The 27,253-nt window shown below is 44.9% G+C and overlaps 1 protein-coding gene across 5 annotated transcripts in view; it reads left to right on the plus strand.

The window, feature by feature from the left end:
* LOC126539328 (GTP-binding protein 2) overlaps positions 1-24,475 on the plus strand; it is a 134,586-nt gene extending 110,111 nt beyond the window's left edge. For 2 of the 5 annotated variants that reach the window (XM_055075515.2, XM_050186129.3), the window contains 4 exons: positions 13,497-13,625; positions 14,128-14,353; positions 18,695-18,921; positions 22,764-24,475. In XM_055075515.2, the coding sequence (XP_054931490.1) occupies positions 13,497-13,625; positions 14,128-14,353; positions 18,695-18,909 (570 nt within the window). In that variant the 3' untranslated portion in view covers positions 18,910-18,921; positions 22,764-24,475. Of the gene's footprint in view, positions 1-13,496; positions 13,626-14,127; positions 14,354-18,694; positions 18,932-22,763 lie in introns of all 5 variants that reach the window. The other 3 variants (XM_055075516.2, XM_055075517.2, XM_050186130.3) reach the window with 3 other exon arrangements.
* Positions 24,476-27,253: the final 2,778 nt, after the last annotated feature.

Below are 27,253 nucleotides of genomic sequence, written 5' to 3' on the forward strand. Positions count from 1 at the left end.
CTAGCAGTGTATGTAAGCACCGGCCCTTTCTTGGGTTTGTGTCCCGTGTCTCCCTTCCCTGATGACCTAAGGTTTTCCGAGCACTCTACACTTCTATCATTCTGTCACGACTTGAGTACTGCTCATCAGTATAGTTCCCGTACCAAACTCGCGACGCCAACCAACCTAAGCTTGTTCTGCGCCGGACAATACGCACCCTTTACTCCCGTCTTTTCGGTTGTCACAAGCTCATGCCAGCCTTCGAGGATTGCCTCAAACCCCTCAAGTAGCACACCCTGCAATACCAACGCAACATTGCACTAGTCTATACTGCAGGGTGTTTGACGTCTCTCTAAACAGCACTAATCTTTTTTCACTTCGTCTGAACAAGTGGTCAGCACAGCCTGAGCCCTCATCATGCCTGTATGGCCCGACACCACAACTCCATGATTATATCTGGCATGCAGAGCTTTCTCTCCACCCCCCTGGCGATTTGGATTCTCCTTCCTTGGAACCAGACTTCATTGGCACTCCTGTGTGTTGTGCACCTGTCGAGTGTGTGCGTGTGTGCTGTGCTGTGTTATTGAGCAAGTGTGTGTGCACGTGGAGGGGAAGGAAGTGTCTTCTGCATCCTGCAAATTCCTGCTTTAGATGGCTGGTTATCAGATTCTCTAACATACAGGCATCAGCCTTCTTTTTAGTCTAGTGTGCCAAGTTACCACTAAGATTATTATTATTATTATTATTAGAATCATTACTTTGACCACATTGATTGTGTAGAAGCCAGTGTGACACATAATTCAAGATATTTCTGGAGCTTTGTGGGCTCTCTCTTCTAAAAGGAGTGCTAAAGATGTACGGCTTCTTCATGAAAATAGTGGTGTTGTCTCGAACACTGCTGATGCCTTTGCAGAAGATTTCTGTTTGCTATGTGGTGTGAAATATGCTTCAAGTAACCTTCCTTCTCAGTCTGGCGCAGTGTATGCTAACAGTCAATGAAAACCTCGTTTCCAAGTATATGAAGTGCCTTAAACTTTCCCTTTCTTGTGGTGTTGATGGTATTTCCTCCACAGAGCTTAACCCTTTGAGACGCTGTCTACACAATTGGGCACAGCAGGAGCGTGCATCAATAGCAAAAGCACTGATGAAAGTAATGGTATTTAAAATGTGTTTCATACATCTTGAAACACTTATTATTGGAACTGTGCTGCAATTTTGAATAATGTGCAGAATGTTTTAACAAAATGAGTGGGAAGGTAGACGGCTGGGTGTTGTTACTCTGTGTCAGTATGTTGTATGTAGCGGGTTCACTTCTTTCATTGTTTTTTACAATGTCGTGCACCAGGCATAATTGTCAAGTGGCTAGATAAGTGCTTTTCAAGCTTTTCAAAACACGAAATAGTACATGTTTTCATATTTTGTGTTCCTGTAGTGAGTTTTCGCATGGAGTCGAAATTTTGTAAACTTGACAAAACTCGCTAAACTATTGAAAATTCTTAATATTTGCTGCGGCTGTACACTTTCTACGATTCTGAGGATGCAAGAGATGTGGTGAAAGCAACTTTTCAATCAACGGGATAAAGTGGTGTCTGAAAGGGTTAAGATGTATGGAAGCATACTTGTTCCTCGTTCTCACAAGCATCTTCAATAGTTCCCTAAAGTCTAGTACCTTTTCTAGCACTCGGAAGGTAGCATGAATATTGCCCATGCACAAATCAGGTGCTAGATGTGCAGTTACTAACTGCCGACCTATATCTATCCTCTTCAGTGCGTCAGGTGTTTGAATCGATATGGGATTCCTCGCTTTCTGTTAGTGCTAAGAGCATTTTAATAAATGAACAGCATGACTTTGTGTGCCGACATTTCAGACTTTCAGACTATTTCAGACTGTCAACAGTGTTCACTACTGCATCGACTTTCAAAAAGACATTTTTTCACTCTCGAACTGGTGCAGAAACAATAAGTACTCTTAAATGCTTCCAACACTATGGCATTAAGTTATATGCACAAAACGCACCATGTGAAATTTTGATACACCCTACATGATGCTCCACTCCTTAGGGTAGATGAAATGAAAGATTTTGGTGTGTACTTCGACAAAATGCTAAGCTTCTCTTCACATAGATAATTACACAAGATGCCCTTCACGCTCTTGGAATTGCATGATGTATATTGCATGATTTCCACTCACCTGTTGTGTTTCTGAAATTCTGCTGTGTGCCTCCAACTACTAGAGTATGCCTCTGTAGGAGGGGGGTGCAATGAGCAAATCTAATTCTGACCTCATTGAACCCATCCAGAATAAATTGATGTCTATCTTCAAGCACCACTTTTGCCATTCTGGCGACCACAGTTGAGCCTTTGTTCCTGTATAAGATGGTCCATGACATTATACATTCCTTAAAGCTTCTTGATCATATGCATTTGTTTGTGCCGCAACAGTATACCAGGTAGCATTCCACATTCGTTGCCTCGGCTTGTTACAAGATTGTGCTAATAAGACTCGACTCCAAAACATACTTCAGAGTTCATTTCCTGTGTTTTGTGTATCTGTAAATAATCACGTAGGATTAACTCCCTTTTACTTTTCCGCGTTTCCTTTTTTCCCTATTTGTTTCTCTATCTTCCATTTTTTGTCTACTGCATTCATGTTTTCTCTACATTTTGTCTCACCTAGTGCTCGTTAAGTGCACCAGTACAAAGGCTCTCTAGCTGTTCCTGGGCACTACAATAAAAATTTGAATTATTGACTATTATCGTAGTATAAAATTTTGCTTTTTAAGTATGTACTAGTATACTATTTTAGTGCAGTAGCTTTCGTGCAATTAAAAAAAGGGCATGAATTAAGAAGAGAGAGAGAAAATGATAAATGAAAGCTAGGGAGGTTAACCAGGACTGAGCCGGGTTGGCTACCCTACACTGGGGAAAGGGAAAGGGGGATGGAAAGATTAAAAGAAGAGAAAGTCCACTGGGGATATCAGTCGGTCACTCAGTCTGGATCACAGACGCTGACTCAATCCGGTATCTTTCAAATATCGCAGCAGCGCTTTTGTGGCCTTTTGTAGCTGCGATATGCGAGGCCATGGTCCCAAGATCTTGTTCAAGGTGAACGGCTTTCCATCTAGCTGATTGAGAGCTCTGCAGAGGTCTTGCCTTTCATCTTCAAAAGATGGGCAGTAGCACATTAGGTGTTCTATGGTTTCCTCGACACCGCAGGCATTGCACTCGACGCTATCAGCCATTCTAATCAAAAATGCATATGCACTGGTGAATGCGACGCCCAAACGTAAGCGGCACAGCACTGTTTCCTCATTTCACAGAAGACCTGGTAACAGCCGCAGTTGCATAGAGGGATCGAGGGAATGCAATCGATGTTGAGTGAATTCAGGTGTGTGCCAGTTTTCCAATGTCAAGAGTGTGCTAGCTTGCCTAAGTGTTGGGCTGTGTCGGTCCGCGATAAAGGTACAGAAATAAGGGTTGCTCCTTCGTGGGCTTTCCTAGCAGCTTCGTCAGTGAGGTCGTTGCCGGAGATACCGCAATGACCAGGCAGCCACTGAAACACGACGTCGTGTCCTTTCATGATCATGTGATGGTGCATTTCTCGTATCTTCGACACGAGTTGTTCACATGACCCGCGACGGAGAGATGACAGAAGACATTGTAAGGCCGCCTTTGAATCGCAGAATATTGCCCACCGATTAGCCGGTTGGTTATTAATATAATCAACGGCACCTCGGAGGACAACAAGCTCCGAACCGGTCGATGTTGTCAAGTGAGAAATCTTGTATTGGATGCTTAGTGATCGTGATGGTATAACCACTGCGCTGGTGGAGCTGGTCTGAGTGGAAGAACCATCCGTATATATGTGGACTCGATCAAAGTAGAAAGTGTGCAAACAATCCAGAGCTGCTTGCTTCAAGGCCAAGGTAGGCAGGACGGTCTTCTTTCTTATCCCTGGAACCGTAAGACGCACTTGAGGTTGTTTTAAACACCACAAAGCTGAGGTTGAACGTGCTGAGGATGTGAAGCCCGATGGTAAGGAGGCACGATGGATGCTGACCTTGTTGGAGAAGGACGCCTGTGGTCGTCGTTCTGGCATGAATTAAGAAAGTGCAGTAATATGCTATGTGCCTGATCATATGCATTGTGCTATTCATTTCTTCTGAGTTTTAATAATGGCTGGCTACTGTATGCAGTGTTGTGCAATAAAATAATATGCCACAGCAATTATTGCGTGCCTCGCAGAACAAATTGAATATATCTTTCTCAGTCAAAACATCATAGCAGGCTGAAAACAATAAACTGCAATTTTTCTTTTTGTGGTGACGAAGTGTATAAATTGTGAAAATAACCTGTTTATATATTTCTTATACTATGGAAATGAGCTGCTCCCATACATTCGAATAAGTGCTTCAATAGTACGACTTCGCAAAGGGCAACGAAAGACTCCTATTAAAACCCTCTAATTCTCAAGCTTGTATTATCTGACGGTATGTCATTTGATTAATGTAAAGAAAGGCAAACTTGATATGTGGAAACCAGTTACAATAGAACATGGCCCTTACACTGTGAAAATGTTTTGTAGCAATACACTCAATGTGAAGGCCTCCGGATGCGGTGTTGATGCATCAAAACAACCTAGAATAATAGAGGTGCTCCATGGGCTAGATTTGGCAGAATCAAGAATTGGGGGGAGACAAGAAACGAATTGCATACATTTTAGCTATTCAATTTTTTTTTTTTTTTTGAGTGCTACAGGTGTTTCAATTCTGTTTTGCTGATTTTCTCAGAACCCACTTGTTCACGTTTCTCTCATGCACCAACAAGCATAATTATATTGACACGGGTGCTTTATCTGTATCCGGTTACCGGATTTCACCGGCTAAAAAATGTTAAACGTTATCGCTCGGTGCAGGATGCGCCTGAACGTATCGGAAATTTCGCGAATGTTATCGATGGTTCTGTCTGTTGTCGACGAACCTTGCTAATCTGATTGCATACGCGACACGAATTGTGTTGTAGTTTCTGGAAGGCACGCGGGCACCAGCGAATAGGCTCTAAATTTCGACGACTGCCGTATGCAAACCGACGTGCTTGACCCGCAGATGAGATTTTCTACGATTGCCGACATTGCACGCCGCTATCGTTGCGATTGAGCCGGCACTATTTATTTACCGTCACTACTACGTGGCAATATTTCCAACACAGATTTTTTTCAGTTATACATTGCACGCCTAATTCTTACATAGTTGGCTGTGCAATAAGCTACCAAAAATGAAATGGTGCAACAGTTTTTGATATATGGCATCGTCGTGCAGGTGTTTGCAAAGCGATCTTGCAGACAGACGACGCGCGAGCGCTGATGTCGATATTTTGTACACTATTGTTACTTCAAAAATAAAAAAAACTGTTGCGGCAGGTGTATATTCATTATTCAAACGTGTTTTTTATATCTAAAAGTGCGTACAGATCACTAACTTATTCTTTCAAGCTTAGTTTACAGCAGGCTGTTTTAGGCCGGACTTTGACGGATGAAGACGGAATAGTCCAGCAACAGTGCGCCGCAGCCGAGGAGCGAGCTTCGGCGTGCGTCGGAGCTTGTCTCCAGTGGTTGCGCGCCCTTTCCCTCTAGCCGAAGCGAAGCGACGCGTTCGCTTGCCAGCGCGCGCCGAAGCTTTCGGCGCGTGCCAGTGGTTGGGGCATTAGAAGGTGCGAGTTCTTTCCATGAAAAGTTCAGCAAATGGGTCGCACCAAGCAGATCAATGTTGTACCTCTTGCTGGCATCATACGCTGTGAGCATGCGCTGCAAAAGAGCCTTGCGGTACAGCTTTCAGGTAATCTCAATGATGCCCTGATCCATCGGTTGCAGTACCGTGGTTGTGTTTGCAGGCAAAAATTCCACAGCGATTGGCTTCAGGTTGTCGATCTCTTCCCGCAGCTCGGGCAATTGTCAATTATGAAAAGCAGTTGCCAATTCTTTGTGTTGAATCGTCTATCCAGAAGGCGCATGTAGTCTTCAAGAATGGCAGCAATCATCTGTGCTTGCTTGTTACTTTTGTAGATGTATTCCTTGGGAATAGTTATTTCGGAAGCACCATGGCTTCTCCGGCTTCCCCAATATCAACAAGGGAAGCTTGTTCTCGCTTGTTGCGTTGGCACCAAACAGTACAGTGACATGCTGCTTGCTCCATTTTCCTCCGGATGAGGATCTGCCAGCGGTAGTGAATGTGTGATTCGATGGCATCTTGTAGAAAAATGCAGCCTCATCTAGGTTGTAGATGCCTTTGTCTTCATACTTTTCACATAGAGCTTGGAGCTGATGTTGGCACTATACGTCTAAAGTGTCACTGTTCATGGCTGCGATTTTGCCAACGATCGACTTCGAGGTCATGCCATGTCGTTTCTTGAAACGCTCAAGCCAGCCATTGCTGCACTTGAAATCTTTATGGCCCATTTGGAGGGCGAGAGCTTTGGCTCTTGCAGTAAGTGCGGGTCCATGTACGGGGAGATTTGCACTCCTGGTGTTCTTCAGCTATTATAGAAGTGCACCTTCCACTTCGGGGTATTTCGAATCGTATTGCTCATTCTCTTCGCCAAGACGCTCGTTTCAAAGCCATTTCAAGCACAGCTTCGTTGTTTTTCAACACAGTTGATAAAGTAGACGGCGTTATGCCAAATTCCTTCGCAATATCAGTTTTCTGCTGGCCATCTTTTTCTGCTTCTTTTATCCGCAGAACTTTCTGCTCCAAAGTCAGACACTTTCACCCGAAGACTGACGGAGCCATTTATCACTGTAGACTACAAAAGCACATGCGAAGAATGCCTAATGAAGCAATCCGAATAATGCACAATCACGTGGCCTGCAGCATGGATCCGAATGCACAGGCCGTCGGCGCCAAAGTGACTGAACACGGTGGGTGATGCAGAACGCACAAGCTGCAAAATGTTGTCAGGGCATCTTGCTCTTCTCATCAGTGTGCGCTGGTGATGGCGACAGTTGCAATGGCGGGCTTGGCATCGGCTTAACGTGTAGCGGAAGGAAGGCGATTGAAGTTGTGGAGACCAAGAAGCAGGAACAGTGGAAGGGCACCCGTTGGTGGAAGATTGTGCTCGGAAGCGCAGGCCGGAAGAGGGCAGCTTTGGAGGAGCAGTGACATCGAAGCTAGCAATGAGGAAGCGTGGAGTTGACATAAAAGCGAGTTAGAGGAGTCACTGGCATCCAAACGGCTTGCAGACTGGAGAGCGAATGAGGAGGGGAAGGCAGTGGCCGCTTTTATAGGGTGGATGCAGAGGTCACGGAAGAATACGAGAGCATCACACTGGAAAACACTGCAGATGCCGTGGCTCGAGTCTGAGGTTGTGTTTGTTGTGCCTAAAGAATGATTAGCTGCTCATTGCAGGTACACAGCGCGATCGTGAAAACTGAGCAGTTTTGCAGTAGGGGCTTTGCATGATCACTGGGTAATTTTTTCTCGAGGCGTGCCGCTGTGAAGTTTACAAAACGGGAGCTTTTCGGCACACCGTTGTCGATGACATTGTGCTAATTCTACGGTTCGAGCGTCGGTGTTCGCATATCGTTGCATTCGCGCCATTTACAAATGTGCAGGAAAAAAATTTAGTGACCCTACCACGCATTTAGACCATTTGTCTAAAGTCGGATGGCGTGAATCGAGCATGACTGGCTTGAGAAAATCGCTGGGTAAACACCAGCTTGCATTTACCCGCCATGTTGACAGCCTGACTCGCCGTCGGTGATGCTCAGATTTTTCGTGTTTTTGGCAAGTTATCGGTCAATTTGCACCGTCAAAAGTGCAACGAAGCTAGGGGCGGTATTTTATTGTGATGCAGGCCGATTTTGGTGAGCAGCGAGCAAACTTCCAGACCGGCTTACCCAGAGTCGTCTTCCCAATTTGTTAACGTAATTCCTCTTGTCGAACATGGCACTTATAATCGGAAGGACACTTCTTTCGTGCTTTTTGGCACGTTTCAATGCCAGAAGTGCTCTTTAGAGTGGTAAAACTTTGCTCATTGAGCGCACCCCATGGCATGCTACGGCACAAGTCTGCCCACGATCTTTTGGCCACTTTTTTGACATCCAAGGGACCGCAGTTCTCTGGCATTGCAAAGTGTTAGGAAAACTTAATTTTCGTGTGGGTTCGATCACGGGGGACACCACGATATGATTGCGACCGAGGTTAACGGTTTGCGCGCACTGCACCATGGAATTTGACAGCTTTCGTTCGCTCCACAGTAAACAGCTGGGATCACTCGGCACTCACTTCGTACCCGTTACTAGGCAGTTACTAGGCAACTTCTGTGTACATAAGCGGTGTGGTAACCCGAGGTTGCTGGTGGACTGGCGGGAGAAACTCTGCAACCTGCTTGCGAGTGGTCTGCTGCAGGGTCGAGGACAAAGGTTGACCAGGCTCCTGGGTGAAAGGGAGCAGTGTGAACTAGCGCACCACCTCTTCACGAATGAAGGCTTTGTTGTGGGGCAACTAAGAGCCATCATAAGTGTGTCCGGGGCATCCGCCAAGCTCGAAAGATGCGACTTGAGAAACAGTGGCGGGCAAGAGCTTGTTGCTTGCGTAATTTGTCAAAGCTTTGGCAATAGGTGACTACTGCTGCGACGGTGACAGGATTCATGGCCAGAAGCATCTCAATAGCGTCATCTTAATGCCCTTGAGGATTTACTTAATCTTACATTCCTCAGTCATAGTTTTGCTTATGCAGTTGCGGAGATCGATGACATCCTTAATATAGCTCGTGAAATTCTCACCTGGCTGTTGCACGTGTTGGCGGAGGCATTGCTCGGTGCGAAGCATTCTCACGACAGGTCGGCTGAATGCCTCCACAAAGGCAGTCTTAAATCCAGTCCATGTCGCAAAGGTTGCCTTGTGGTCGTGAAACCACAGGTTAGCGACATGCACTAGATAATAAATAATGGTGAGCTTGGTCGGATCATCCAGTTTGTTGTGGTTGTTCACCCATTTGTACAACAAAAGCCAGTCGTCAACGCTAGTGTCGGTGGTGCCACTGAACACAGCTCGGTCACATTGATGAACGCCACCGCAGGTAACTGGACCAGTTGATGAAGAGGGTCGCTCACCGGCGTTGTGTGGCATGGTGGTAGCGGTAGCGGCGGGAAGAGTGCGGCTCCAGAGCTCCATGGCTGTAGCACCTCCACCAAATGCTACAAGTTTTATTTGTGGTTAGCAGAAAGCCATAGGCACAGTCACATCGGGTCAAGCAAAGAGCAGCCAAGCAGACAAAGCCAAATGCAAGCGCGAGCTGCAGCGCCAAGGCGTCCTTCCTCTTCCACTTTGGCAGACAAGCAGCAGGAGCAATTCTCGAGAGCTTCATTACAACAGTAAGAGTATTCAACAGTAAACCCAGGGCATGTTGCAAATTATTATTATTAGCATTAAGCCTCTATATAACATTTGCTCGTTATAACAAAATTTCATTACATTGAAATTCGACCTTTTATGCAAATAAATAGAGTCACTGATAGATTTTTCTTGGGAGGAAAAGGCCGCAGTATTTTCAGAATCATCAGGAAATCGAAGAAAGCCAATTTGAATGAGCGAAAAAAATTCATTTTGTTGAATTTGAGAGTCAGCTACGAAAGATACAGTTTCATGACGTGTCATCTATATATTTGCATCGGCGGTGTGATGCTAAGCCAGCCATGCTTTCACATCCACTTTGCCGTTGCGACTGATAGTGTCGCCCGCAGTGGTATGACACTAATTATCATGAAAAGTGCCAGCAGTGGGGAGCGAATGCTTCGATTGCTTCCCATGTCAACGCGTCTCCGAAACTCGAGGTTACGCAACCTCCGATACTAAATGCACGAAAAGACAGTGCACAATGCAACGCCATCTCGGCATGCCCATTCTTTGCAAATGTGGTAGATTACCTCTAAAACAGGGTGCGTGCTATGTGTATGTGTTCAGCCGTGCTGACAACCACGCTATGCCACCATAGCCATTTGCAGCCACGGTTGTGCTATACAAGGAGACGCGGACCAACCGGCCCCCCACTCCACTCTCTCACCCCTGTCACACGCTTAATCATGTTACCGCAAGCCTACTCCCCTCCCTCCTTTCCCCTCGCTCGTGCGGTAAGACAGTGCTCATCCTTCTCGGCTCGCCCTCCCACACTTTCATTCGCACTCAAAGCACACAGTACGTGAGGCGCGATAGGATCTTGTTGCACTTGTACTTTATGTGGAACATGACGCTGCTCCACCTTGGCATTCGCTCCTGCACACATGGGACACCATTTCAGAGGTGTGATCGCAAGCAGCTGCTTGTAATTCAACCATTTGACCATCTGCGTGCGCGAAATTTTTCATTTGTTGTCTCGGTATTTCATCAAGGCAGCAGTAACATTTTATTATATTGAAATCGTGTATAAACGCACTTCGTTATATTTAGGTTATAAATACATGGAATTCTATGGCCTATTTTCGCTGTATGTTACGCTAGCCACCTACAGTAGAACCTCGTTCATATGTTTTGGAAAAACGCAAGAATAAACGTACAAACTGGGAAAACATACAATCTGAAGTAAGTAAAAAAATTGACATACTCAACTATTGTTGACATCTACGTAATGCGAAGCATCGCGCAGAACGTTGTGGCACGAGACACCGACACCTGTCGAGATGGTAGTTCTCCGGTAATCCGAGATGTGTTTTGTTGTCTTCCTATTGCTTGCTGTTTTAAGAGGGCTGGGGGGGAAACCAAAACGAAATCGAGTTGGTGGGCGAAGCCGTATGCTGCCAAAGCAAAACGTGATGCCCACATCCCTACCTGCAGCAGGGAATGGTGCCACATTTGGATTATCACCTACTAAAAGTGTGCAGTACACTACCAATGGTACTACACACCAAGCGCTGTAACACAGATAGGTGAAGATGCTTATCACAATAGGTTTGGTAGCACTAGCTAGGGATGCGGTGTGCGACGACCCGGACAAAAACTGTGCGCACCGTCGTTTTCACGTGAGACGGGTTATATACTGTTATTGACTGTGCCTTTTCTTGTTGACATGGGGTCTAGCAGCTGGAAAATGTATACAACTGCAGTCTGCAGCAGGGAGCAGAGCCACGTTTCGGTTATCGCCTATTAAATATGTACGCTACACTTTCGAAGGCACCACGCGCTGTGAAACAGGTAGGCGAAGATGCTTATTGCAATAGGACTGACAGTGCTAGCTGTAAATTCCGCGTGCGACGACCCTGGAGAAGATTCGCTGGTACCGAAATGAACAACTGAGTGCGCAGCGGTGTTTTCACGTGAGACAGGCGGGCGAGTATTGTGGTGAAGCTGCCGCAGCTGACAGCTGCAGACTGTTGTTGATCGTGTGCGCCTCGTGCATTTTCTTGTTTACATGGGATCTAGCTGCTGGAAAACATATCATACGATCGCAGTTTGGTGATGTACTGAACGTTGGTGCCGAAAAATTGTATTTTCCGGGAATGTATGAACTGGTAAAAAATGAGCGTAACTCTATAGGGTAATTTTTTGTGTTCTCAATTGCGAACGTTGGCGCTGGGAAAACGTACATGATGAGAATGTATCAACGAGGTTCTACTGTAGTATGTATTGCACTGTAGGAACGTTCGATTCACCTGCACCACCTGAACCAGTTCACAAGGTGCTGCACACTGCCTTTTGTTTCAGAAGGTGCAGGAAAGATGCAGGGCTGGTTCACGATTTTGCTGCACCCCCTCCACTTTCGATGTCAACTTGCTGTAGACAGACGTACAGATGCGAAACAGCAGCACAGCGGATGACATGGCACAAATATGCAGGCGCCATTACAACCCCACTTATGTGCATCTGCTGTGTCTATGCTAGCGTGGGTGTATTTACACCTCAGAAGCCAATCATACCAGCAGTTCAGGACTTCTCAAACTTATGCACTCCACGCACATTAGTCGGAAAAAACAAAATGCCTGCACCGTGTCTGCACCTTGACATTTGTTTCGAGTGTCACGCTGTGCCTGCACTGAAGAAATCAAGCTGCACAATTTCTTGTGAACTTCTCATCAACTGCCGTGAACTGGTTCATAGTGGTGCAGGCAAATCTAATGGACCTTGTATGTTTCAGATTGGCAGTAAGCTGTCTGCAGTGCTGTGTACCCTGTTTGGTTGCAAGACCTAGTCAGGCACCATAGATGCATAGGCGCCTTTTGCCTCGTGTTCCCTGGGAGAGAAATTTCCCATGTATTGTATGTTGTGTTCAACGAATGTTATAGTTTGAAACATTAATGCATTCTCTGGCTAAATAAATGAAGTGAAATGAAAATAGCCAAATTTCGTCTTCGGGTGCAACTTCACTGCACTGCCGTGATGCCACACCTGAAGGCAAAGTTCTCCACCATCCTAATTCATTATATTCTAGGAATCCCTGCCGTCTCCCCACCCCTGCATGTTGAAGCTCCCTTCTTCCCTCTTTCTTAGATGCCCACTCCCTTCGTCTTTTAGGGTCGACATTTCACGTTTTGGCTGTGGTAGTAGTTAGTGAAGGGTGCATGCTGTGTCGGCGAACCAAAGCTCAAATCATGACAAGCTGTGCTCTATGGCAGTCGTTTACAGCTTAGCAGAAGCTAAAGATTAACAGCGTCGCCGAAGAGGTCAGGACCAGAGCTGCTAGCTGAAGATATCACAAGGTGGAGTTCTGAAAGAGACTGTTTTTTTTTTCAAAGGCTTGAGCGTTGTTGTATGCAGTTATTTATGGGAGTTATATGTGCAGATTTGTTTTTTCTTTCCAGAGTGTTGTATTTGGGGATGTGGGTTATAAGCAGAAAAATTTGGTATGTGCACAATGTTAAGACATTAAAGAATGCTTAAGGAGGATGTTGCTGTGGGTTACAGAGCACAGCGGTATTCTAATTGACATCAACAGAAAGAGCAGGTGCCAAAGGAAGAGAAGCATGCAGTGTACAATTAGGTGGTGTGGTGAGGGCAAAGGAACCAGATGATACAAGGTGGGGGTAAGTAGTCCTGCAGTAGGCATAATATATGATGGTGTTGATGATTTGTATGTGTGTTAGGTATCTTGAGGTGTGAGCAATATTTAGGTAATGTGGTGATTTTCGGGGTAGTCCTCTCTGTCTGTGCCTGCTATTGCTGTCTTCACTAGTGTGTCACTTAACAACAAATGAATCATGCTAGTGCAGATAAAGTACTAACAGGCTTCAGATATGTAGTGCATGATGTACAAGGACAAAAAAAGAGAGACGATAAAGCCACTTAGCCTTCTCAGTGTGTGTGCCTCAGCACGTGTGTCCCCATCTCTCTTTTTTGTTCTTGTTTATCATGCACTACATTTCTGAAATCGAGACGTACCAGCTTGCCTTAAACCACTTCAATTAAGAATTATAATAGGGTTATGACTGATAGTCTAATCATTGAGTATTCAAGCAACGCTCAAGTTGACATTACTCCACTTGTTGTAAAACACTTACGGCTTGATGGTAATTGACAGCAGTGGCTGTGCAGATTGACGAGACCTTCCAGGTGCCTGACGTTGGTCCCGTTGTGGGCGGCCTGCTGACGCGAGGTGTACTGCGTGAAAATGATCGGCTGCTGGCAGGGCCCAGCCATGATGGCAGCTTCCATCCTGTGCGGGTTAGTGTTCCTGCAATGCTGTAGTTTCCCTGCCAGGAATGGCATCTAGTGTACCGCATTAAGAACAAGGAGACAAAGACACAAGTGCTTGTGTCTATGCTCCGTTTCTTCTGTCCTTGTTTCTTCTGAGCTACACTACATGCCCTTCTATGATGATCAACCAACAAGCCAACATCATCACCCTCATTCCCTTTCAGGCATAGCTGTGTCTTGAAAATTTGTTCATACCTTCAGCTTGCTGGTCAACATTCTTTTGAGATGGTGGAAGAGCTAAGAGCAGGCTTGTGCATTTTTTTGCCATTGTCTGAGGATTCAGCCACACGTTGAGTTTCAAATTTTTGACTTCAGTATATGTTAAAAGACACTACACAGAACCAGAATTGGTACATAAATGGCATTTGGCCTTGATGCAACAGATAAACACCATTGATACGCTCAATTGCAAGGCTGAGTTCACAGAGCCCCTCTTATTGCCTGAGATGGGTATGACTGCGCTGTGCAGGTGGTGTCAGTGCAGCGACACCGGGTACCTTGCCGCCTGGTGCGTGCTGGGGAAAGTGCCACCCTGGCACTGGCACCCAGCGCAGGAGCCCTGCTTCGCCGAGGCACGGTGCTCTGCAGCCCGGCAGATGTGCGCCCCACAGCTACGCGCCTATTCCGAGCACGCGTGCGTGTGCTTAGCCACCCGGGACGCCTGGCAGTGGGATTCCAGGCATTGGTGCAGGCTGGTCAGTTGCCACTGTTCGTCTGTCTGGCTCCCAACTGTTTTTATGCTCTTAGCCCCTATTTAGCTTCACATCAATGGGCCTCCACGTCGCTAATCACAGTTGCTGTTGGGTGCACGAACAGGCTTTGGAGAGTGCAGTACAGTGCACTTCCATTAATTCAGCTCTGGTTAATTCAATTTTTCAGTTAATGCAATCCCGATCAAAGGTCCCAGCTGGTACCCATACATTTCTATGGGCAACTGTCATTATGTTGATCCTGAAATGAAACTTTGCCATATAATTTGAACCTGGCTGGTCAGCATGCATGTGCCTGACCCCAGTAATGGCAGCATCTGTCTTGGTAGCACTTATGGGGCAGTGAATGTGTGGAACAAACTTAATCTCCCTTCGGAAATGCCTGCTATCAGACTCGTTTTCAACCAAGCTACTTGGATCATGGCTAAGGCAAGTTTGAACAGCTGAACTGAAACATAGGATAAAGGAAGATAGACAAGGACATTGCTGAACTGTCAACTGACTTTTGTTTTCTCACACACGGCTACATATATAGTATTATAGCACTGCATGGGCCTGATTTTTTGGCCCGGGCCTGGCCGGGGCCCACTTTATGAAGCCTGACCCAGCCCGGGCCCAGCCTGGGCCTGGGTGTTCATTACTAAGCTTAGCCAGGGCCTGTGTGTGCATGACCAGGCCTGGCCCAAGCACGCTAGGGGAAATTTGTTGATGATGATGATCATCATTGGTGCCTTGGCCTTTGTAGCGGGCGATTAGACTGAAAATTTGGATGTGTACGTGTATTGAAATGTTGCTTTACCCACGGTGGTAGCATAGCAGTTAAGCTGTTATGCTGCTAAGCTCTCCTTGCCACAGCGGCCGCATTTCGATGGGAGCAAAAACACTTGTGTATTTAGATTTAGGTGCACATTTAAGAACTCCAGGTGGTCATAATTAATCCGGTCCCCACTATGGCGTGTCTCGTAAAAATATCGTGATTTTGGCACATAATATGCCAGAATATAAGTGAAATGTTGCTTATGCGGTACATGAAAACTCATTATAATAAAAGTATAGCGACAATAAAACATAGCAAAAAAACTTTTCTAAAGCAAGGAGTACAAGTAACATGAAAAAATAGATAGAAGCAAACCCAAGGCATTCTCTCTACTACTCTTGTCTACACTTCACATTGTAAACACTAATGATTACACAGATTCTTAATAGAGCCTCTTGATTAGTAATTTGTTGCAGCAAGATAAAAAAAGCTTAAGGTGCAGGGAAGGATTGGAACAATATAGTGGGTCATCCCCTCCAGCACTTTCTAGTAGGTCGTCCTCCTGGACAATTTTGCTCGTGAATGCTGCTCGCGCTCGGAGTCCGTGCCCTGCCTAGACTGTTGCCGCTGCCCTGCTCCTAGTCTGATCAAATAAACACCTTAACAATATATTTTTTATTAATCATATTGTTACGCAAACGAAGGATTAAGAACTGGAGACTATTTACAAAGGATATCTGCAGTGCTGGCCAGTTCAGCCGACAGCTCGAGAGCCAGAGAACGTTCATCTTCGTCAGGGTGCCCGCGTGCATCATCCACAAGAAACACGCAATATGCACGTATCATTATCCCCGGCAGCAGAAGCGCTGCCTCGGTGTGTCTAAATATCGGTGATAATAGGAGAGTAATATGGTTTGAGGCTTGCGACATGCACAACGTCAGTGGAATTCGGGGCAGATGAGGCACTGGTACTGACTGGCGCGATTTCGTACGTAACTGGAGTCACAGCACGCAGCACTCTATATGGGCCTGTATACCAAGACAGGAGTTTTTCTGATAGGCCAATGTGACGAATCGGAGATCACAGGAGTACCAGAGATCCAGGCGAAAAGCGGACGTCTCTGTGTTGGCTATCATACTAACGCTGTTGCTTCTCTTGCGAGGTCAGGAGGCGAGCGCGGGCAATTTCGCGTGCTTGGGCTGCCCTGGTGATGGCGTCAAGTGCATACTTGCTGGTCTCTGCTGCGGCGGATGGAAGGGATGCGTCCAGTGGCAATGTGGGTTCTCGGCCAAACAACAGAAAGAACGGGGAATAACTGGCAGTGTCGTGACACGAAGAATTATATTTTAAAGTGACATAGGGTAGGGCGAAGTCCCAATCAGTATGGTCGGATGAGACATACTTTGCAAGCATGTCTGTTAGGGTGCGATTCAGACGCTCCGTGAGACCATTAGTCTGTAGATGGTAAGACGTAGTCAGCTTGTGCTTGGTTGAGCAGGACTGCAGGATGTCGGCGATGACTTAACAAAGAAATGTTCGACCACGGTCAGTGAGCAGTTGGTGTGGAGAATCATGCTCCAAAATTATGTCGCATAAAAGAAACTCGGCGACATCTGTGGCGCAGCTTGTTAAAAGCACTCTGGTGATGGCATAGCACATGGCGTAATCTGTCACCACAGCGACCCACTTGTTTCTAGATGTGGATAAAGGGAAAAGGCCAAGTAAGTCCAAGCTAACGCGAAAGAACGGCTCCAAAGGAATATCGAGCGGTTGAAGGCACCTGGCAGGGAGCGTCGATGGTGTTTTTCAGCACTGGCATTTCTTACACGCTGCAACATATTTCCGGACAGAGTGGGCAAGGCCTGGCTAAAGAAAGCATTGGCGAATCCGGTCGTAGGTGCGGGAGACACCAAGGTGACCTGCCATTGGTAAATCGTGAAGTTCTTGGAGAACAGCTGACAGGAGGTGCTTAGGAATGACGAGGAGTAGGGCAGGACCATTGGGGTGTACATTGCAGCGGTATAATACACCATCCAGGAGAACAAACAGGTGAAGGGACGAATCAGAAAGTGAAGAATCCAAGCCATCACTGATGGTGCACAAGGTGGCATCACAGCGTTGCTCGTCTGCAATGTGTAGCAGCTGAGAAACGGAGAAAACGCAAGCGTTGGCATCGGGGTCAGGGTCGGTGGGTGGTTCGTCCACTGGATAGCATGATAGACAGTCTGCGTTTTGATGTAATTGGCCCGACTTGTACACTACTGCATAGGAATATTCTTGCAGCCGCAGAGCCCACAAGCCGACCGATAAGATCCTTCAGTGAGGAAAGCTAGCAGGGCGTATGGTGGGCCATGATTACAGAGAAGTGTGTGCCATACAAGTATGGGCGAAATTTGGAAACCGCCCAGATGAGAACCAGGCATTCACGATCTGTAATCGAATCATTGCGCTCTGGTGCTGTGAGGAGGCGGCTAGCGTATGCGATAACACGATCTTGACCCTGCTGGTGCTGGGCCAAGACAGCGCTGATACCATGACCACTGGCATTGGTACGCACCTCTGTAGGAGAGGACGGGTCAAAGTGGGCCAGTATAGGTGATGTGGTGAGAATGTTGATCAGGTGGGAAAATGCAGCAGTTTGAGCGGGGCCCCATGTAAATGGCATGTCCTTCCTTCATTCGATCATGAGGTTTTCATAGTGGAAACCATTGACTGCCACTTTCACTCTTGCACTGTAACTGTGGAAACAAAAAGCCTGATGGTGCACAGGTATACTGTAGGCGAACATTTTACAGCCTTTCCACTTGAAGAGAAGTGGAAAGTGAAAAGCAACAGAGAGGAAAGTGCACTGTGTGCCCTATCATGTTTTTGTTTGCTTGCAAGCAAAGGGGCGTGGTGAAGTTCTCTTGTGACCCTGGCACTGCCGTCAACTGTTTCAGTGAATGCTGATGATGATGATAACAAAACTTGTTGCGTTGCAATGGTGTAAAACCCTAATAAAGCATGCATGCAAGCGGACTTCTTTATTGCCACAAATGTGCTCCCTAGTTAGTTTTAGCTTATGGTGTTGCTTGAAAGTGGCTTCTTGTACATTGCTACAGTTGTCTTATTTTCCACCGAAATCGCTGCTGTAAAGAAGTGTGCCTTGACATATTTGAAATCTCTACGTCTAATGCTAGCCAGGTATGTTTTCCACGTCATGGATAAAAGTGAATCACCGAACAAAATGTGATTACCAAGCTGAGCAGTAGCAGATGATGAGGACACAAACACAGCCGCCCTCCCCACATTTGGTAGTACTTGTACCAGTACCCCCTTTTGGGAGGCAAATTTGCAATAGGTCTATACATTGTTTATTGTTGGCCATAATGCTGCCCAGGCACTAGCACAAGTGAAAAGCCTCATGGCACTTTGGTGAAGGCATGGCATGGAGCAGCACGGCTGTTTACCATGCCAGCTGTGATGACGGACTGGGACAGCCATTATTTCACACGCCAGTCTGCATGTGACAGCGTTTGTGACAGCTCTGTCTCTGAGTGCTCACAGTGGTTGTCATCTGTCTATGCAGGCAATGTGCAGCAGGCTGCTGTAGTGGTGGGTGTGCGTGGGGGAAGCAGTGCGAGCCTTGGGGTCACTGACCGGGGGGTGCTTCTGTTCAAGTTTGTGCGACAGCCTGAGTGCCTGCAGCCAGGCAGCCGCCTGCTCTTCCACCAAGGGCAGGCACGAGGCATTGGATGTGTCCTTCAGGTGTACCCGCTGCACGTCCCAGCTGCCCTGCACTGAGCTCAACAGAAGGTCTGCCAAGGCATGCCCTCTATTGCCATCTTAGTGCCGTTTTTGAGAAAGGTTTCTTTAAGGGTGTGTGAACATTCTAAAATGTTGAATGCCAAATTCCTGATATTCTAAGTCTAAAATGTTATTTTCATATAGTTCTGGAATAATCTATGCTAACATGTGGGTGATTGACAAATGGATTTGAAACAAGTAGCCATTGTGCCTTTGCCAAATGGAGGATCAGTGGACCACCAAATTGGACTTAGCTAGTGTGATTGTGAAGATGTACAAAAGATTTGCGTCATGCTCGGAAACCATTAGAAATTTATTTCATGGCTATTTACATACCTGCCAACGCTCAAATTTTTTATAATGTGTACAAATTTGAGCCCATTCTATGATATGAAAAATATATTCTGTTTGCCAAAACATTTTAAAGGTGTCGAAGGATGGGACAGCACAGATTGCAATATGTGCATACAGAGAAATAAATTGTGATAATACCTGTGCCTTCTTTATGGTCTCTGAGATCGAGTGGTGCATGCCACCTGATCTCAAAGGTGTGCTGCCAGCTCTCAAGCAAGTTTATTCAAATGCATTCCTGAAGGTGGCAAAATTGGCAAATGCAATGTCTCTGGAAACATCACGGTTATCTTCTAAATACATTGTGTTTCTTTTCAGTCTCTGCTGTTCCTATCTTCCCATTTAATAAAGTGGTGCATATGTATCCCACAAAAGGTGCATGCTGAGAGCAAACCTTTAGAAAATGTGTGCTCCCCCCCCCCCCCCCCCGCCAGACATAGCCACACCTTTGTTACAATTTTTAACGTTAACAGGTTGGCAGATATGTATTTATGTTTCAGTACCTTATCCAAATCATACTTGATTTCGTGTCATCTTTATTCAATTCATATTCAACCTGGTCTAAGAAGTGCTATATTTGCACATTCCAATAAACTTTTAATGCAAGACTGGTAAGGAAGACTTATGTTACTGGAACAAACTTGATTTAACAGCTCCACTTACTTTAGTGGTGGGTCCCGCACTGGTCACACGAACACTGCAATCGAGCGTTCTTTCCCGCTTGCTGACATGAAAAGGAAGACTGAACCACCTGCCAAGTAGTAATTACTCGTGCCTGTCACCTCATTCGATTGGCATTGTCACCACTGTCTCCTAGCTTTGCACTCTGTCTTGCACACTACAGCCTTCACAAGGTTAGATTGAAACATGTTTTGTTCTGGACCACCATGAGAGCACCTGTAACAATGTGTGCAGGCACTGCAGAGCTTACTGAATGCCTTCACAGTGGCATCTAACACAAAAATACCTTTGGTATAAGCATATACAATTGGCTTCCGTTATTTTCACTGCTGTTCATTTGATTTTTTTATTAATTCGATCCCAACCAACATTCGCAGCCAGTGCCCATGCATTCCTATAAGCCCCAAACTTTCGTTATTTCAATCCTAATATTGGCCTTTGCCAGATAATTCGAACTTGACCAGTCGGCATGCAAAAGCCTGACCCCTATGTTGAACCCAATAGCGACCCCTTTCGTGGCAGTATTTGTCTTAGCTTAGGGGACAGTGAATGTGTCAAACACACGTCATCTTCTGCAATAAACACCTATTTTTGACCTGTCCTAGGAAGATTTTCAAGCAGTAACCATAGCTCACCCCCCCCCCCCCCCCCCCAATGCCTGATTATATATTTACCCAATCTTAATGGGCACCTTTTTTTCTTCAAAAAAAATTTGGCCAATAATTGCTTGCAAGGTGCAAACGGATACAAAACCAAACTGCCGTAGTGGCATTCGTATGCTTTACCGCATAACCCACATGTACTGAAACAAAGCTATGAAAGTAGTCGCCATTGTGCAATGCACATTATACCCTTGCCCCTATTGTTTTACTAAAGGAATCGGGTGTGCGTTAGATTTCTACATAGCTTAGCAGCTTTAATGTCCTTTCTGCATTAGTTTTCTGCTTTGGGCACATTTAAAGTGGGCACACGTTTGATTCAGGAGCATGTTAGAATCGGCAAATACTGCTAAATGAAGCAGCAGCGTGCTCTGCCTTTCTTCTTTTTCCGTATCCCATCCCTTCAGGGTAGAATTAACATAAATCAACCGTATTCATTACACAATGACAGTGGGGAAAAATATTTTAAGCTTACTTTATTATATCCGATAAGTTGTTATATCCACGATCATTGTATTGAGGTTCAACTGTAACTGGTGCACACTTTCACATGAAAGTTTTAAGTGTTTGCATATCGCTTCAAGCTTTCTCCATAGTACATTATGCATAATGGTGGAAGCAATGCTTGACTGCTGCACTGGTGCTTTGTACGACAGCTGGCTGAAATGGCTGCAGTGTTGGCAAGAATAGTGTGGGTGGGCAGCATTTCAGAGCACCACTCAGGCTTTGGACACTTTCTCTGCTCAGTTTTAATTTTTCTTGTGCCACACATCAGGATCAGAATTACTGCTGCTATTGTGACTACATTATGATGTCACACAGACCTTTATTTAATAGTTCTGCATGCAGCTAGATACTTAATTAAAATGTAGTGATTTCTATTTTCTTTACCTGTACAGGAAATGTTCTATGTTGTGAAATAGTATCATGGAAGAGCTTTCAGTAAAAATTCAGGGGACATAAGCACAACTTAAATGATTAGGTACAAGAATAGCCCATTGCCTTTGGCATTGTTAAGAGAGACACGCTAACTACTTACCTATGTCACCGCCCATATATTTTTTACATTCGTGGGCATTATTTGACTTGTAAGTAGCATGCCTTTCTGTTCAGACTATATCTGTATTCGATGTAAGGTCTACATGCAAGGTCTACCTGGCACGCATGAAATTCTACATAGTACCAGTTGGGGTGGATGTCTTCCAACAAAAAGCACTCATAGCTGTGAACTGATAATCAGATGGATTTGTGTTGACTCTTCCTAATTAAGTTTATCACTTTATTCAACCTTATACTAAGATTCCAGCTGGCAGCCGCTCATGTGCATAAGAAGTGTATTCTGTTATACAGCTCACAAAAATGACATGCCTCGGTTAAATTAAAGTGTGTGCACACACCTACATGGTCAAAACACGTTGGCAGGCTAGTTGGTTAGAATCCATGATAGAGTGTATAAGCGCGACTGAACGAGGACGTAGCAAGAAACAGATACACAGAGACAGTGCTTCATGGTCACTTGGTCGCTTGCAATGAAGGCACTGTCATTGTTACCTGGGCATCACATGTCTAATGTAGAGTAATCCCAACGTAAGCCTTGGCCCTGTTAAGTCTGAAAAAGGCAAGAGTAAAGGAGTATTGATGTCATTAAAGAGACGTCTAGAAGCATATTTGACTGGCTCAACAGGAACAGTCACAGCCATATCTTGAGCTGCATGTACTGTGTCATAATGGCAGCGTGTTTATGTGATGTCATTGGTGAGGTGCTGTCACCTGCCAAAGACGGGTTGCACCGGTGCCATCGAAGAGAGATTGTCATGATCTTTGACGGTGCCATCATATTTTATTTTTAGCAGGATAGTCATAGCAACAGCAAGAGCTGCAGGCATTCCATCATGATGGGAGTGTTCTGGTGCCATTCAAGAAATGCTGATCTTTGACCAACTTTTGTCAACGTCAACAAGAGAGCCATGGCAACAGCATACTTGCAAACATTTTTTTATTTTCTATGTGAGGCACCCAGCCACCAAGTTGACGGCTGCTGAGGTGACACCGTGTCTGTCTGTCTGCCGGGGTAACACACGTACCATAATGAATTTTGTGCAATGTTCTAACTCTAAATGTTCAAATGTGTGCTCATAAAACCTGTTATTTTCTTGCAAGAATGCAGGTGCTGATAATAGTGCAAGGCAGAGCAGTGGTGGCCGTCATTGGAGTTACTGTTCACACAGTGTCAAACACTGCAACTGCAGACCTATGTGCATGTCCGCCTAGCAGCAAAGGATACAAGCAGAAGATCATTGCAAAGCCCTTGGTGGCTAACTTAGCCACAAGGGTGCAGTACTGCTGAGGAGAGCGGTAACATGTCACATCTCTCTGGGCTTTCCTGCAACAATTCTGTTCTCACCAAAAATGTCGAGGGGAACAGTGCCTCCTTGCCCTAGAAAGCACATAAACCATCAAGTTGCATCTGCACATTTAAATGTGGTGTGCTCTTTCCCTACCTTCTTGCTGCAGAATATGTTCCCCAACATTTTGGAAATGTGCAGAGACTTCTTAGCTGTCCTGTTCATTTGAATGTTGATAACACATTATTGTGGTGTGTAAGACTTCAAGTGCAGTAATGCTGCTAAATGCATTTCGGCTTGAGCACATTGCATGGTGCTGATGCACAGGAATATGGATTGAAGCACACAATATTGAATGCCGTGGTCAAAGTCATCGCACTGGCTGCACAAGGCTGTGACGTGAAGGCTCGCTGGTGTGCACACCAGTGGCATCCACCTGACATCACTGACCTGTGTATGTGGCAATTCTATGGAAACACCATCACGAAGTGGCCCTCATTTGTTGCTGACCGACATGGCCCGGCATCGCCATCACTTTTCACGCAGCCTGTTGAAGTGCTTTTCACATACTCATAAGCCATTGTGATTCTTCACAAATGCCCACAATGTGGGAGGAACTCCTGTTTCAGTTTTAACCTTTTAGTGTTTTAGTGAGACTGTCTTTGCTGAACATATTTGTGCAGGGCCTTGCTTAGAGGCTTGTGATCTTGTTTTTGAACCTAATTTGATCAGTATCTTATGTGCAAGAAATGGCACCATGCTAGTCATTGCAAGTGCAAAGACCCAGCCTCATGTTGCTTAAGACTTCACAGTGGAGAGAAACGCATGAAAAGTTGGAAAGTGAATAAATACTGTTCTATTGTTATGCACTTTTGTCGTGTGACCTTAGCTTAAGTACACTGTTGTTGGAAAAAAGGGGAGCCGAGTGCCTTTTGCAAACCACAACCTTTCATGCCTTGTAGCTGCTGTCTTGTGATATATTCTTCCTGTGTCACAATCACAGTAATTTCACTGGTTAGTGTACCATTCATATTCGTAGCCAGTTATAACCACCAGAGAGAGCTGAAAATCATCACTAATCGACCACTGATCAGCTGTGTTCACCTGGTAGATAACCAACCAAGTTAGATGAAACTGGAAACCACACAGGAAACCCACATGGGTTCCATTAAAAGAAGATAAAAAGCGAAAGAAAAAAGAGAAGCTCTGCAATGGGAAAGAAAACTGTCCCGTCCAAGAGTCTTAAAATTTTAAATACTTGGCAAAAATTTTTCAGACAACTATTTCTGTGCAAATGTGCAAGAAGAGAGAGTAACAACTGTCTCTTCTTGTACATTTTAACAGGTCATATGACGTGCAAACACTTCAGTAAAGCATTTCACATGTAACTATGACTTACACTGCAGCCATACTCGTGGCCCAACACTTTATTTTTCATGTTTTAGCAGTTTAAATATTGAGCTTTGTTTCCGCTACGGTCTTATTAGCTTACTTCAATAAAATTGGAGTTGATATGTTTGATCTCAATCCATGCCTTTTTCATGTTCCTGTGCTGCCTCATGCCGCACGCCACGAGTAACGCTTTGGAACGGTGCCGGGGCTTTCACTGGTTGATTTGTGTACCTGCGCCCATGTTGAGTGTGCGTTGGTTGTGCATTTCGTGGATCACGGGTATTCATGAATGGCTTCTCCGGGGCAGCATTTAATTCCTGGAAGCTATGTAGCACTCGCCGACTACTGGGTGAGCAGGCCTCAGTGCGTTATGCTAGCAGTGCGGCCAATAAACGCATGCCAAGTTCCATCTGCCAATGCAGCTGTCTTGGAGTTTGTTGTCGCTAATGTCTGCTCTTGCACCTCACTTTTTGCATAGTGCAGTCCACTTATAACGATACCACATGTAACGATATATCGGTTATAACGATGAGTCGACTTCACAGTATCAACTTATGCATTAGGGCTATGAGAAAAAAAAAACATATATAACGATATTTTATTCACCGCATGTCAAATATAGCGATCGAAATTCTGCCGTTGGGCAGTGTTTTCTTGCCAGTTGTTTTCCTCACCAATTTGTTATGTTGCAGAAGTCACATACAAAGATGTATTTACAATATGTACAAGAGAGACAACGATGCATAAACAAGATGGCTGTCGAGACCGATTCCACCTATACATGTCAAATTGTCTTCTTCTGACTGGCGCCACTCTTGGTTGCTCCATAACAATGTGTTACGGTTTATGTTTTCATATACGCTCCAGGAATGTCTAAAAAAGCCTCATGTAAAGGACTCCTTTCTTCTCTGGATATTTCAATGCACTAAGTAAGAACAAATAAGTTATTGTTCAGGTGTCTATCGATTTTGAAGCCATTCTGAAGCTCTCCCAATATCCCATTATGTTCTGCCCATGCTTGCAGTTTTTAATTTAATCGCCTGTATTGCTGAACTGTATATTACCGATGTAATGGTCGGCGGTCTATATGAGTGAATTCTATCTTTATCTCCCTTACCTTTATAAATTAAATTCATTCTACTTTGTTGCCAACTGTGTGGTATTGATCTATATTTTAAACATTTTTCTACTGCTTAACAGAGCTGCCGTACCTTTTTAGTCCTAGTTCATTAATCAGCCTAACGGGAACCTTGTCTAGCCCTGTGGCTGTTCGCATAGGAATTTTCTCTTCGCCTTTCTTCCAGTTGAAATTTGTCAGCACCAGCTCATTTCCAATCTGGTTCTCGTTTTTTTTTTCCCTCAGAAATCACCTCGCCACTGCCTTGAAATGATTTGCCTGTTATTTTTTCAGATATAATTTAATGGCGTGTCCCCTTCCTGTTTGTTTCCATCTTCGTCAAGGATATGTTATACTATTGTTCCAGACTTCCTGCCTAATAAGTTTATGTGGTTCCAAAATATTTGAGGTGCGGCCTTCATTTTCTCGCCTATTTCTGACAACCAACATTCACTTTCACCTTTTAGCTTTGCTTGAAACAGTATTAGAACCATAGATTTTTTCTCCCAGTATATGTCCAATTTTTTTGGCTACTTCACTCTGTAGCAACTGCACTTTTTTTGCCTGCCTGTACTCTCGGTATGCTTTCTGTCATTCGATAATCACTTCTCATATCTCCCTGTTTCACCAGCATTTTGCTTTTTTTTTTCTTTCTGATGGGCATGTTGCTTCTCTCTTCGTATTTCTGTCATAATTACACTTAGAAGCTCAATATATTCCCACTCTTTGGTTGGCAATTTGCCAAGTTCTTTCTCCACTCTTGTGAATATATTTGTCATTTGTTCTGCGTTCAGATTCGGACTGACCATTCTTGGCTCCTTGCTCTCTTTCCCAATTACATATCCCATTTTCAAAATGATGCGTTTATGGTCACTCCCTATGCTGCTATACCCTTCCTTGTCAATGACCATTTCTCTCAACTTATCATAAGTTCCTTCTGTCATCAGACAGTAAACAATAGTCGATTGACAGTTACCACTTCCCACATGGTCTGCCCATCATACTTAGGCCCTTTATTCACGATAATGAGGTTATGTTGCTCACAAAGATCTAGCATTGGTTTCCTGCTGTTGTCGGTTTAGCCATGTAGATCCTGTATGCGGGCAATCATGTCACCTAATTGGATGAGTTCAGCACCATTCCCGAAACCCTTAATATCAGCACTCAGGCATTCCACTAACTCTTGATTCTTCTTTCTGCAATTATTTTCGGTCCACAAATACATTACACATAGCCAAGTTTTCTTTCCGTTCATTGTGCGTGATAACCAAAGATATGCTCTTGACATTTTGAATTTACTCTTTTCCGTAATGTGGAAAGTTGGGCTAGTTGGTGATTAATCATCATACCTTGCTGGTGAAGCAGCGCACTGACACGGACACAGTGAAGACACACAAGACGACACTCGCTGCACTCGCAACTATTTTATTTCAGAACACACACTTCATATCTTTGATGCCTGAAGGTGCGCAGGTATATAAATATGAAGTGTGTGTTCTGAAGTATGTGTTCTCTTTTCCATTTGGCTCCATGATGGATGAGCATTCAGACTCCCTTTCTTTCCAATTTAGTTCTGTTGCACCCTTCGCAGACATATTTCTCAATCACCTTAGAGGCTCTTTCCAGTCTCTGTCACTGCATACACCCCTATTCCCTCTCTATTTAACTGCTCCTCAATCTCTACCCTGTGTGTTTATCTAGCCTATTGCATGACGGGCTCTCTTCTTTTATGTTTTCCTCAATTTTCTGTTATTGATGGCAATGTTAGGCTGACGTTCCCCTAGGGGACCTTCTTC

Source organism: Dermacentor andersoni, chromosome 11, assembly GCF_023375885.2.
Source record: "Dermacentor andersoni chromosome 11, qqDerAnde1_hic_scaffold, whole genome shotgun sequence".
NCBI classification, from domain to species: Eukaryota; Metazoa; Arthropoda; class Arachnida; order Ixodida; family Ixodidae; genus Dermacentor; species Dermacentor andersoni.